The 14,551-nt window shown below is 40.6% G+C and overlaps 1 protein-coding gene across 1 annotated transcript in view; it reads right to left on the bottom strand.

Annotated features, from left to right (window-relative positions):
* Positions 1–1,069: 1,069 nt before the first annotated feature.
* prkn (parkin RBR E3 ubiquitin protein ligase) overlaps positions 1,070–14,551 on the bottom strand; it is a 175,050-nt gene continuing 161,568 nt past the window's right edge. The window contains exons 10-12 of the mRNA XM_079634640.1: positions 6,800–6,886; positions 6,196–6,313; positions 1,070–1,374 (exon numbers count right to left, since the gene is read on the bottom strand). Of these exons, the coding sequence (XP_079490766.1) occupies positions 1,265–1,374; positions 6,196–6,313; positions 6,800–6,886 (315 nt within the window). The 3' untranslated portion in view covers positions 1,070–1,264. The remainder of the gene's footprint in view (positions 1,375–6,195; positions 6,314–6,799; positions 6,887–14,551) is intronic.

Below are 14,551 nucleotides of genomic sequence, written 5' to 3'. Positions count from 1 at the left end.
CATAATCCGGCCCTGCTGATACTCATGATGAGAGAACAATAGTGAGACACTGGAGCGTAAATGATTGACATGCCAGGAATGCGATGACATCATGCATTGACAGATGTCAAATTACATCAGCAATGGAAGATTGAATGCAAATAGACAAAAATAATTACAAACATACAATGCTGTTCAGTAGTTTTCACTAATACATTTCACTTTTATTCAGCACATCTGTTTTCAACATTGATAATAATCAGAAAATGTTTCTTGAGCATCAAATTAGCATATTCGAATGATTTCTGAAGGATCATGTGACACTGAAGACTGGAGTAATGATCCTGAAAACTTAGATTGATCACAGTAATAAATTACATTTTAAAACATATTAAATTAGGAAAGAGTTTTAATTGGTAGACTTCTTATGATATAATTGAAACTGTCACTGTTTTTATGTTGATTATGCTTATATTGATTTATTTACCCTGGTTTATATGTATATGTATGTGTGTATGTATTACAATATACAATTGTATTCACTGTATATTTTGTTGTGTATTTATTATTGTCTATTCTGATAACTTGGTGGTGTAATATTTTCATTATTGTTTGTGTTTTGTTGTTTATATGTTGATGTACTGTTAATTGTAATTTTGTTTTGTTTTTGTTATGTTATGATTGTGTTACGTAGTATGCTATGGTCCCATCGGAAACAAGATGATACATCTCTCTATTAATCCTAATAATAAAAAAATAATAAATAATTGTAATAATATTTCACATTATTACTGTTTTTACCGTTTTATTTTTTATCAATCAGTTGCCTTGTTGAGCATAAAATACTTAAGAATCTTAAAAAATCTTATCGACCCCGAACCGTTGGACGATGGTGTATACCACTGCTAGATTTTGAATGTTAGATCTGATCAGGATAGCATAACAATCAAAGCTGGATTGGTGAAAACTTTCATTGTGGTTATTGAGTGTAGTCAGACTCAGAAATACAGCAACACTGCCATTAGCAAATTAAATATGTTGGAAATTAATGACTTAAAAAAAATAAAATAAAAAACACGACTCAGGATTTCATTCAAACATTTTAATAACACTAGAATTTTTTTTCCATCGCACCCAAAATATTTGTGGTTACCACAACTACCTTTGAATGTCAGCAGCATTTCATGATATGTACCTCACAACAGTGATAATGATTGAACAGTGTCCTGCAAGGTTTCCCATTGGTTCCATTCCCTGAGTTTCAGAGCGTATCCAGAACAAGTCTTCATCCGAACCAGTGGTTTCCCATACATTCCCTGTTCCACTCCACACGACAGATCCAGCACCACTCAAACCTGCACTGTGGACGCGGACACACCATGTGCATACAGCCACCTGAGGAAGATCATGACAACACACGACGAGAGGATCATTATCTGCACTGAAGGAGATAACAGCATCATTATGATACACTCTTCAGGTGTAAAAATAAAAACAAAGATAACCAAGCTTATTTTCATATTTTTTAAATGTGAAACAGTATTCAGTATATAATGCAAAACATTTCACATTCTCACATGACCATATCTATATTTATATGACTATTTATATTTCTGGCATTAACTATACGCAATTTGCTGAATTAACCATTTTTGTATATATTTATATACACTCATCGGCCACTTTATTAGGTACACCTGTTCAACTGCTTGTTAACGCAAATATTTAATCAGCCAATCACATGACAGCAACGCAATGCATTTAGGCATGTAGACACGGTCAAGACAATCTGCTGAAGTTCAAACTAAGCATCAGAATGAGGAAGGTGATTTAAGTGACTTTTATCATAGCATGGTTGGTGCCAGACGGACAGGTATGAGTATTTCAGAAACTGATGATCTACTGGGATTTTCACACGCAACAGAGAATGGCCAGAAAAAAAGAAAATATCCAGTTCCCTTTCGTAGTCACAACGAGTTACGTTGTGACAACAAATGGAGTTTCGCTTAGAAAGCCTATCATCTTCGAGGAATTAAAAAACAAGCCAATGGCAAGGAAATGCCATGGGTCTGCGGAATTTGCATAGCGTAACTCCGCCCCACCTCGTGGGTATATAAGGAAGTGCGCTGGCAACATGCAGATATGTTTTCGCTTCGGAGCCAAGAGCATTCTTCACTCCAAAAGCCAAAGAGAGATGATTCATCTCTCTTCACTCTTCGAGCCGAGCAGCTCTCCAGTCTGTGTTGGTGTGACGGCGCGTTCCAGCGAGTCGTGACGCGCAGACAGCGTTTTCGAGTTGCTTTCGAGGGGCGGGCATACCAGTTCTCCCATTCGGGCTAGCCCTGTCTCCTCGCGTCTTCACGAAGGTCGTCGAGGCAGCCCTTGTGCCGCTACAGCTTCACAGGGTTCGCATCCTGAACTATCTCGACGACTGGCTGATCCTAGCTCACTCTCGAGACCAGGTTTGCGAACGCAGGGACCTAGTGCTCCGGCACCTAGCTCGTCTGGGGCTTCGGGTCAACTGGGAGAAGAGCAAACTTTGCCCTATACAGAATATATCTCTATTCTCGGTATCGAAATCGACTCGGTCGCCATGTGCGCGCAGCTTACGAGCGAGCGCACGCAGTCACTGCTGACTTGCCTGAGATAGTTCGAAGGCAAGAGTGCGGTTCCACTGAAGTTATTTCAGAGGCTCCTGGGGTATATGGCATCCACAGCTGCAGCAACGCCGCTCAGATTGCTTCATATGAGACCGCTTCAGCTCTGGCTTCGCGATCGAGTCCCGAGGTGGGCATGGCATCATGGCACGCACCGAGTACCAGTTACTCCGAGCTGTCGTCCTGGTTCTCCAAACTTGTACCTCCCTGGACAACTACTCTGAGGAAGGACCTCCTTTCTCAGAGACGAGGCACCCTAATGCACACTCGATCTTTGGAACCTCCACATGTGGCTCCTGGACGGGACGAGGCAGGTTTGAGTACCCTACCACCAGCGGTGGTGTCTACCATCACTTCCGCTAGAGCATTGTCCACGGACATGCCTACGCTTTGAAGTGGAACCTCTTCGTCAACTGGTGCTTTTCTTGCCGAGAAGATCCCACAAAATGCCCAATCAGTGTCGTGCATTCCTTCCTGCAAGATGGGTTGGAGCGAAGGCTGTTTCCCTCCACCCTGAAAGTGTATGTTGGCGCTATCGCCGCACATCACAACGCAGTCCAAGGTAAGTCCGTGGGAAAGCTCTACCTGGTCATCAGGTTCCTGAGAGGAGTCCTCTCGCCCTCCTCTCGTTTCCTCTTGGGACCTCTCAGTGGTTTTAACTGCCCTGCAGAGTGCTCCCTTTGAGCCTCTGCAATCAGTGGAGCTTAAGTTCCTGTCAATTAAGACAGCGCTCCTGGTTGCATTGGCCTCCATCAAGAGGGTAGGGGACCTGCAGTTATTTTCGGTTGACGAAGCGTGCCTGGAATTCGGGCCGGCCTATTCTCACGTGATCCTGAGACCCCGGCCTGGATACGTGCCCAAGGTTCCCACCACTTCCTCTCGAGATCAGGTGGTGAACCTGCAAGCGCTGCCCCTGGAGGAGGCAGACCCAGCCTTGGCACTGCTCTGTCCAGTACGCGCCCTCTGTGCTTACGTAAACAGAATGCTGTGTTTTAGGACCTTAGACCAACTCTTTGTCTGTTGTGGTGGGAAGCTGAAGGGAAAGGCTCTCTCCAAGCAAAGGTTGTCTCAATGGTTAGTGGACACCATTGCTTTGGCATACCAGCATCAAGGTCAACCATGCGCCCTTGGGGTGAAGGCCCACTCCACCCGGATTGTGGCTTTCTCTTGGACTCTAGCGCATGGCGCCTCGCTACAGACATCTGCAGAGCTGCAGGCTGGGTGACATCTAACACATTCGCTAGATTCTACAATCTCTGAGTAGAGCCAGTGTCCTCTCATGTACTCGCTTCAACCAGCTGGTACTAGGATCTGCCTAGGGTATCTTCGCTTGCTCGCTATTCCACTCCACGGGCTGGATACGTGCGATATTCTCTTCAGGTGAGCCTCCCCGGGAAGCCATAAATTCCTCCAGCACTGTTGAGGTCAACGCCAGAGTTATGCCTCTGGAAGCTTTTGCGATTGGCTAGGTGCTGCCATGTGCATGGTTCCCCCTCTGGGCAACCCCCACATGTGTATTTACACTGTAAGCCTCTCTGAGCATGTGTCTTTCCCTCAGCAAGCCACCCCTGGGGTTGAAACATTCCACCCTGCGGGCTGGACACCCCAGTGTTTTTCCATATGCAGCCCCCCTCCGGGTCATATGTGTATTCTGCAAGTCCCCCTCTCCTTCGGGCAGGCACTAATTGCATATATCCATTGAGATATGGTTCCCATTGGTATTCCTGTGTTAAGTAGGAGTCCTTCGTCCGTGCTGGTACAAAAGGGAACGTCTCGGTTACGTATGTAACCCTCGTTCCCTGAGGGACGTTACGTCTCCCTGCCACTTCCGCTGTACCGCTGGAACGACCTGAGTTCAGTCACGGCTCCCAGCGAAGAAACATATGCATGTTGCCAGCGTACTTCCCTATATACCCATGAGGTGGGGCGGAGTTATGCTATGCAAATTCCGCAGACCCATGGCATTTCCTTGCCATTGGCTCGTTTTTTAATTCTCGAATACGTACATACATAACCGAGATGTTCTGTGGGAGAAAATGCTTTGTTGATGTCAGAGGTCAGAGGAGAATGGCCAGACTAGTTCAGTTGGTTGAAAGGCAACATTAACTCAAATAAGCGCTCATCTCAATCGAGGTCTGCAGAAGAGTAGGAAACAGGCTACAATTCACACAGACTCATATAAGATTGGAAAAATGTTGCCTGGTCTGATGAGTCTCGATTTCTGCAGCAACATTCAGATGGTCGGGTCAAAATTTTGGCGTTACCAACATGAAAGCATGAATCCATCCTGCCTTGTATCAGTGGTTCAGGCTGTGGCTGGTGGTGTAATGGTATTGTCTTGGCACACTTTGGGCTCCTGAGTACCAATGAAGCACACCTGGGTATTGTTGTTGCTGACCATGTCCATTCATTTACTGTATGACCACAGTGTACAGTCTTCTGATAGCTACTTCCAGCAGGATAACACACCATGTCACAATGCGCAAATCATCTCGAACTGGTTTCTTGAACATGTTCACTTTACTCAAACGGCTCCACAGTGACCAGATATCAATCCACTAGAGCAGCTTTGGGATGTGGAGGAACGGGATATTCACATCATGGATGTGCAGCGTCAAATCTGCAGCAACTGTGTGATGCGATCATGACCATATAGACCCGAATCTCTGAGGAATGTTTCCAGCACCTTGTAGAATCTGTGCCATGAAGAATTAAGACCGTTCTCAAGGCAAGAGGCGGTCCAATACGGTACTAGCAAGGTGTACCTAATAAAGTGGCTGGTGAATGTATATTAAAAATTCCATTGTGAGATACAGTATTTCATGCAGTGTGCTCTGTATACTGCACATTGTGGATAATCATTTAGATTAGGGCTCTTTAACAGCGGGTTTGCGACCCCTAGGTGTCCGTAGCGGTACTGCAGGTGGTTCACAAATTATTGTTTGATTTCAAAATAAATTAAAATCTGTTCAAACCAAAAAAAGTCCCTTTCATATTAAAATGCATAATGTAAAATTAAAATGCTTATTTTTATCAACAATGGGGGATAGACGTATAGTTTCTTACAATAGCATGCACTGTATAACAGTCTGTATAACAGACTCACATCATTTCATGAAGTTTTTGTTTACTGCAAGTTTTTTTTCTCCTTGAAAAGATTAGCTAAACAATCGTTATGTTGTTAAACAACAGTCCGAACCATTGAACACACTGCACTTCTATCCCTCACAGCCTCATATTCATTCCTGTCAGAAATGAAATATGAGGCTAGCCTGTGCATTAGCAGTGCTGGGTAGATTACTTATAAACTGTAGTCTGATACTGATTACATATTACATGACAGAAATTATAATTAGTACACATTTTAGATAATATAATCTGATTATAATCCATTTAATGGCGACTTTTGGAATCTGATTATGTAATACAGATGACATATAAACAGTGACTACCCAGCACTGTAAGTAGTCAGTAATAGTAATAGTAAGAGCAGTATGGTAGTGCTGTATTCTGAAAAGCCCCAGAGAAACTAGAGAAATGTAAAAGGTCCCATCCGTACCGTTCTTTTCCACGGGAACTTGGCATTTGGGACAGGGGTGAGTGGTTTGGGCTATAGTGTCCTGTGAGGCCTGATCCCAGCGGGCAAGACGAGCCGCTTCTTCATCTACAACATAACCCTGAAACACACACACACACACACACACACACACACACACACACACACACACACACACACACACACACACACACACACACACACACACACACACACACACACACACACACACACACACACACACACACACACACACACACACACACACACACACACACACACACACACCACACACACACACACACACACACACACACACACACACACACACACACACACACACACACACACACACACACACACAGTAGAGCAGGGATCAAACACAGCACAGGCAGATTTGAGCTTTCTTCCTCCTCTTCTATGGTTCTTTCATGAATCAGGTGATTTGTGAATGGCTTGCAGGCATTGTCCTGCACTGAGCCTCTTATGACTATAATCTCAGGCTGCTCAACCCAGAAGAGAGATGACTGATGATATCTGGCCAACATAAATTGAACGGTGCTCATGCATATGTGATGAAGTAATATTAAAAGTGTGTGTTTCTCACCTGTAGGGCACGTCCTGTTGCTGTGGCCATCGTGTGTGTGCAGGAGCCCTCGTGATACTCGTCCTTACAGTCCCTGCAAAACACCAACTGACACACACAAAATCACTGACTATATGCCACAGCTCTCATATTCATCAGCAATTAGTATTAATTATTACAATTATTTCCCTTCACAATATAAATAGAAGGTAAATTTAACTGCATTGTGGGACAGTATTATAAGTGTGTGTGTGTGTGTGTGTGTGTGTGCGCGCGCGTGTGTGTGTGTGTGTGTGTGTGTGTGTGTGTGTGTGTGTGTGTGTGTGTGTGTGTGTGTGTGTGTGTTTTAAAAACTGTTTTATATCTGAATATATTTTTTAAACTGTAATTTATTCCTGTGATCAATATGAATTTTCAGTGTCTTCAGTGTCACATAGGTTTGGTAGGTTTAAGAGTGGTTTAAGGTGTAAGGGACATGTCAACAGTGCATTTACAAATGTAATTACATAAATTGATTACCGCTGTAATTACAAGCAGGTATTTTAAAAATATAAGTACAATGTAAAAACATATATGTACACAATAAGTCCATTGTATCAAATTATTAGTTTCAATGTTAGTACATAGTGGGACCAAAAATTGTTAAACGGTCAGGGTAATTTAGGTAATTTAAAAGTTGAGGATTGTTATTGCTTTTGCCATTTCTATTAGTTAATTTTAAAAAAATAGATTTACTTTATTCTTTATTTCAGTTTTTGTTTTTTTGTTTTTTCTTTAGGTAGTTGCCAAGGCAATATGAAATGATATTTTATCACAATTAGCAAATATCTTTAAATAGTTTGAGTTACCAGCACTATGTAGGTAAGCCATTTATCATATATTTCCGCAAAACTTGCAGACACTTTGGCTCTGTGGAGCTTTCTAAACGAGCCCTGAAACATCATTATGTTTACAATACCAGTGTATGACGCAAGTATGGCACAAATGCATATTCATGCAGCATCGGAAGGCCACACAAGAGGGCAGTCTTTCTCTCTACATGCCCGTGTGAACCCACTCTTCCTCACAGCTCCACTCATCTACTGTTTCTTCAGATCCAGACGGGGAAGTATAGCGAACATCACATCATCTTTTTTGCATCATAATTTCAGCTGCTCATGACAGATCCTCTCTCAAGGTCTCGAGACAGATGCGTCTTTGTTTCCCTCTCTCCAGTAATGATGAGGAAACCGAGTTCTTACGACAGCCACTTTCTTTCTACTTTTGTTCACCCCGGCTATCATTAGTTCCCTCTCAGACGCGCCACCCTTCATGTTTATTACCCCGGTCGCCGGTGTCCAACACACTCATTTCTCCGGAGTGTGTGTGAGACAGTGCGTTTGATGCGGAACAGTGTGAAATTAATGCCACTTTGCAGTCCTGAACAAAGTGTGTCGGGTTCTCTACTTTTCTACAGTGGGATATTTGAATTGTCAAGTCAGTTCTCGTCGCTAATAAGCTTTTCAACAGGTGACGTGTTCCCGCAGAACTCCCAGAATCCTCCGCAGTTTCACAACATCTGCCAGTCATAAAGCTGATCATCGCTCTGTGCTTTTGTTTATTAAATATCTGAGCTAATTATGGGATCCTAAACCTTCTGACTAATTCTTTTTTCTAGCCGAATAAAAATGTATTGAACATAACTATGAAGTTATACAATTTAACCCATGACGTCTTAGGATTTATCTTTTGATTTTTAAAAAATGCTTAAAATCAGCAAAAAAAAAAAAAAAAAAAAAATGCTGGGGAAAACACTAACAATTATTTTCATTTTGTAATAAACTTTGTCACTTAAATATGCTGAACACGAACAAAGCATTGTGGGAACTATGCTATAGGACGCTTTGATCTGGGCTCCAGCGTTTATAAATGCAGTCAACTCTGTTTGCAGTGTGTGTGTGTGTGTGTGTGTGTGTGTGTGTGTGTGTGTGTGTAGACAGGATCTGACAGTGGCAGCCTGATGTGTGTTAAATAAGAACGTCAGAGTGAAACGGTGAAAGAGCTCTTAGAGAGAGAGACTTCTCTGATCATCTGCCAGACTGATCTCTCTCTCTCTCTCTCTCTCTCTCTCTCTCTCTCTCTCTCTCTCTCTCTCTCTCTCTCTCTCTCTCTCTCACACACACACACACACACACACACACACACACACACACACACACACACACACACACACACCTGACCCAAATGTATGGCTTCAGTGCAGTAATAGCATCTTTCTGTCCCCAGCGCTCAGAGCAGAGCCAGAAACACAATGAGGGAACAGACAGATTGTACAGAACAACCATCCATACACATGCCATTATTAAAAACAGACTTCATCTAGTTACCTGACATTTCCCACAGTCAGGGCACAAATCAGGGCTTGAAACTTCGAAATATTTTCCAGCTAAGTTGAAAAGATGAGTCAAAATTAAATCCTTCTTTATTTTTAGTCTACAAAACAGTATGTGAAGTGCTAAAAGTATTTTTTTTTTAAGACGCAAACAAGCGAAAGGCGATGCACTGTGATTTCCCCCCGTTTGGTTATTATTATTATAACTGGACTGCCAAGGCAACATTTCTCAGTCGTGTTGTTTAACTTGATGACATTTTTTTTTAAAATAAAAACTAATAAATGATAATAAAAAATATAAATATGATAACAAAATAATATTTAATACTTAACTGTTTTAAATAAAATAAAAAGCAAACAAAATCTCAATGATACTATAATAACCATTTTTAAGGGTTGTACAATATTATTAGTATTACTATTTTGTAAATAACATTTAATTCAATGTAACCTGCTGTTTCCTTTTGATAATTTGTTAAATTCGTTAGCAATTTCTGGGTGAAAATTGTTTTAGATCAACAAGTTTTTTAATGTCTTCCTTTTGCATCCCCCCGCAAACCCAAAAATGCCTGAATAAAGTTTAAAACACTTTGTAATTGTTTTAGAATTATTTTAAACAATAAATGAATAAAAACAATTCAACGGACTTCAATACAATTTTAATTACAATCCTGCTAAAACAAACACACACACACACACACACACACACACACACACACACACACACACACACACACACACACACACACACACACACACACACACACACACACACACACACACACACACACACACACACACACACACACACACACAATAAGTTGCTAGCTATTTTGGCACAAATACAAAGTAATATACTAAACATAAAATAAGTGTTATATATTATAATTTGTACAACTGAAAATATAAAAACTTCTTTACATTCAGCATTATTAATAACACCTGTTGTTCCAGAAGCTCGATTAGTACAGCAGCTCAGCAGATCTTTCTCCATCACTCATCGTGATTCTCATGAAGCTGAGAGCTGACACACTTACTGTACACACACACACACACCACAACAACAAACCCTGCTGAATTCACACACACACTACATAAACTGAAACTGAATACAGCGAGATCAACACCAGTTTTCAACACACACTGCTGATACAGGGCACCTAAACCCCCAAACAACAGAGAGGAAGGCCGAATAAAACGGAGGAGATATAGAGAGGGGATTTATTGATTTTCCTGTAAGTGAAGTAGGACAGGTAGGTTGCGAGGTGTCCCTCAGGTCCAGAGCGTGTAAAAACCTGTCTGTGTTTTTATGTGCCATCGTTGGTGTATGTGTGTGTGCTGGTGCCAACGCTTCATTAACACCACCTCCAATAAAGCCTTTATCTGCAGCTCACAGACGCAGCTCTGACCACAGCAGAAACCGGACACACACACACACACACACACACACAGTAGAAGTCGGTGGTTAGAAGATAAGGGACAAGCTCTCCATATTAAAACTTATTAATCAACACAAAAATAAACTAAATCACAGCTAAAGCTACACCTGTACGTTACCATTAGCCAATGGGATCTCACTAGCAAAAATATATCAGAAGAAATTACAAATATTAAAATATTGCCCACCACAGGATGTTACCTGCTATCAAATTGATTTCCATTTGAAAGTCTCGAAGTACCCAGCTATCTTATTTTAAAGGTTCCCAATTTTGTTTTGGTTTCTCCTATAATAGGTTTGCATGCATCTAAGGTAAAAAAAAACCCCACTTTAATAGTGTCATAATATACACTGCAGCATCACCTCACTTCTCACTGCTCCTTACTGAGAGCAGACTCTGCTCTGATTGGTCAGATGGCCCAGTCTGCTGTGATTGGTCGACTGCATACAGCACGTGTCGAAAACAAAACGCACATAACTATCTGAATGTCAACTCCGGCTCTTCCTCAGTGATATGAACAGTAATGATAGCGTCCATATCAATTGCGCGAGTCCTCATAGTTTTGAAGTGCAGGAAAGTGTATCCCAGCGCTGAAAAAGCTCTTCTCAACATGTCCACAACATGAACCAAACTCTCAGCCACAACTACAGTGTTTAAGGGTCAAAGTAGACGTTGTTCACGGACAGCCAATGAAGACCATAGACTGACATTATGCAAATGTGTTACATTATTATATAGGTTTGTAACAGGAAGTGAGACTGGAGTTACTGACGACTCAGAATCAATAAGTTTATTTGTTGTGCATTTTGATCTTTAAAACTTTGCAGACCTTTTGCATTCACAAACAGATATATTACACACTGCATGAAAGGTAATATTCAAAAAAGCATAAAAGGGGCACTTTAAATATAAAGTTAAATTGAAAGTGAAAATTGTGGGGGGGAAAAAAATACTGATAGCCTGTAACGTTCAGTTTGGTTTCCGTTTTGTAGTCCTGGACTTTTAGTTTGTAAATCATATTATGCAGTGTTTCTTTTCTGTTTCCATAGTTTCTTAGCATGTTTTTGTTCGTTGCTATGGTTACTCATTGTTTCACTGAGTTGATCCACTTGCTCCTTGTTATTTGGTTTCTCTGTACATTTATAGCCCTCATTGTTGTTAGTTTTCTGTCCTCGTCTATGTTTAGCTGGTTGTGATTCTCCTGCGCTCCAGTATGGAACTGCAGCGCTCCTGCGTGTATTTTGTTTCGGTTTATTGTTAAATAAAGTGACGGCTGTGTACAGATCCTCACTCACTACTCTCCTTGCTGCAACTACTTGTGACACTGCCCAACACAGCACGTTTTTTGGTTTGTTATTCTGTTACCAAAATTGTGTTTAAAAATCCCTGCTTTGTGTGTTTTTGTTTGTTTGGATGAACAACGAAACATAAAATATCGACGTAATCCAAATCCTTCCCTCGCATCCAGTAACAAATCCTTCAAAATGACCCGAAGCCCAAAAATGATACTTTTTGTTGTTGTTGTTGTTGGTGTCATTGTTGTTCAGAAAAGCTTGATTTTGTATTATTATTTTATTAATTTTTATTTAAATTAATAGATTATATCAATAAATAATATATTTTAAGCACATTCTTCACATTCTTTCAACTTAAATTCAAAATAACTCTGCAATGCATGCATAACCAGCTCAAATCAGCTCAAAATATCTCTCACATTGGGTCTATTTAGGTGTCTCTGCCGACCTGTTGTGGGGGAAATTTTTATATAACATGATATTCAATTATTTTCTCCCTCTAGATGGCCTTATAGCTCTATATAGAGCATGCACTCTTCCGCTGGGTCAATATCAAGTCAATTTCTTGAGTTTATCGCTTCAGTATGCATTTACACGTGTAGACATTATACAAATATTTTTTTTTGTAAAGTTTTCACATTTTAGTTTTAATTTTGAGCATTTATTAGAATTCCCTGCATTTCATTAATTCCTAAGGGGGTCAAACTGAACCGTGAGGAACAAACTTGCTACTATTTTTATTACTAAATAAACTCATTGAATCCAGTCAATTTAGTTTTTTTTGTGTATTTGTGATTTAAGTACGACAAAAGTCCTAAGGTATTTGACCACTCCGATGAACACACACACAAAAAAAAGAGTTTCGGGTCGAAATAACCCGAGGGAAGGATGAGGGTTTGATTCTCAGGCAAATATCTGGTCTACAGCTCAAAACCATGTCATGCTATCTATGACAACAGCTAAAACTCCACCAATGTGGTTATATGAGATCGCATTAGCATTCATAGAGATTTATGTATAAAGTGTAGTTTTCTTTGTTTTGGTTTCTTATTTCATTTTTAGCTTCAACTTTAGAAATGACTGTCTGCCCATTACAGGACGTTTTATTTTATTTTGTTTTGTTTTACAATGTTGTGCTGCTGAGATGATGGATTTTTCTTGCCAAAACCCAGAAACGAGTTAGCATTTTAGCACTTCCTGTTCCACCGTCCCGAAGTCAATTGTTTTTTGAATGAGGGTTTGAATGAGAAACTTTTGCTGATCACAGAGTTTATTTCCTGCAATATTCCAAAAGCCAGAGGAAAAATCATATTGTATTTTTTTGTCGAGGGAACCAGGGTGATGCTAACTCACAGGTTGGCCAAAAAAAACAATTTCTATTGCCAAAATTGTATTATAAAACTCTGCTTTGTATGCTTTTCTAGCCATCTACACTACATTTTATTTGTTTGGATGAACAGTGAAATCATAATATAACATAATATTGTATTTTTAAAGTTTTTAAAGTCTTGAAAGTCAAACGAATGAGTAAGAAAGTGTTTAAAGTTTAGAAAATACACCACTAGATGCATTGATTTGTAAGTGTTTTGTTGGTGATCAACACTAAATTTGTGCTTGTTTGGATGAACACTGCAGATCCCAAGCAAACGTAGCCTGGTGTAAAGCTCGTCTCCAGCTCAAAGCGCTGCCCGTGACAGCAGAAGGGTTCAAGGCATCACTCTGTGCGCAGGTCTTCCACAGAGACAGAAGCGCAGACACAGGGTTTCCTCCCACTGGAATGATGATGTTTTTGTTTGCAAACATGCAATCAGTCAGTGCTAATGGCAGATGAACTGCACCCTAATCTTTAATCGACTGGCTAATTAGAAAACATCATGCAAATTGTGTGGTAATTACATCTTAATCGTGCCGTGATTGGACGAGTGGAGTATGCAAGCGATAGAGGGCAGGGATGTCGTCTCACACAGAGACAAGGGAAACACTCGCTCAAAGGTTTGTAAAAATACAGATCGTTGTGATTTCAGGCTGACTGTGATGTCTGTAACGCATGAGACTGTATTGTTGTAGTTCATACTTTATAATTACGGGCAACACAACGTATACTAAAGGTAAAGTGTGTATTTCTGAGCCGCTACACTCTTAGAGGAAAAGTTCTATATAGACCTTATTCAGAGCAGCGCCATGACGGGTGTGAGTGAGGCTGTAAGTAAGTAAGTAAGTAAGCTTTATTTATATAGCACCTTTCACAGGTATAAGGCCACAAAGTGCTTCACAATAAAAACATTTATATCATAAAAATATACAAAATAAAACCATAAACAGAACATGATCATATCAACCCACAAGCAGCTAATTAAAAGCCTGTACAAATAGATGAGTCTTTAGTCTGCATTTGAAAGCATCAACAGAGTCAATAGAGCGCATAGAGGAAGGGAGATCATTCCACAACCTAGAAGCAACAGCCTGAAAGGATCGGTCACCTCTAGTACGATAGCGAGTGCGCGGAACCGTCAGCAGATTCTGATCCACAGACCTTAGAGCACGCACAGGGGTATAGCGCTGAATCAAATCACTAATATAAGAGGGAGCCTGACCATGCAAAGCTCTAAAAACTAAAACCAAAATTTTAAAATTTATCCTATGAGACACTGGTAGCCAATGAAGTTCT

Source organism: Phoxinus phoxinus (genome assembly GCF_949152265.1).
Source record: "Phoxinus phoxinus genome assembly, chromosome: 14".
Taxonomy (NCBI): domain Eukaryota; kingdom Metazoa; phylum Chordata; class Actinopteri; order Cypriniformes; family Leuciscidae; genus Phoxinus; species Phoxinus phoxinus.
The sequence above is the reverse complement of the archived record's forward strand: the minus strand, read 5'-3'. Positions and strand labels throughout refer to the sequence as shown.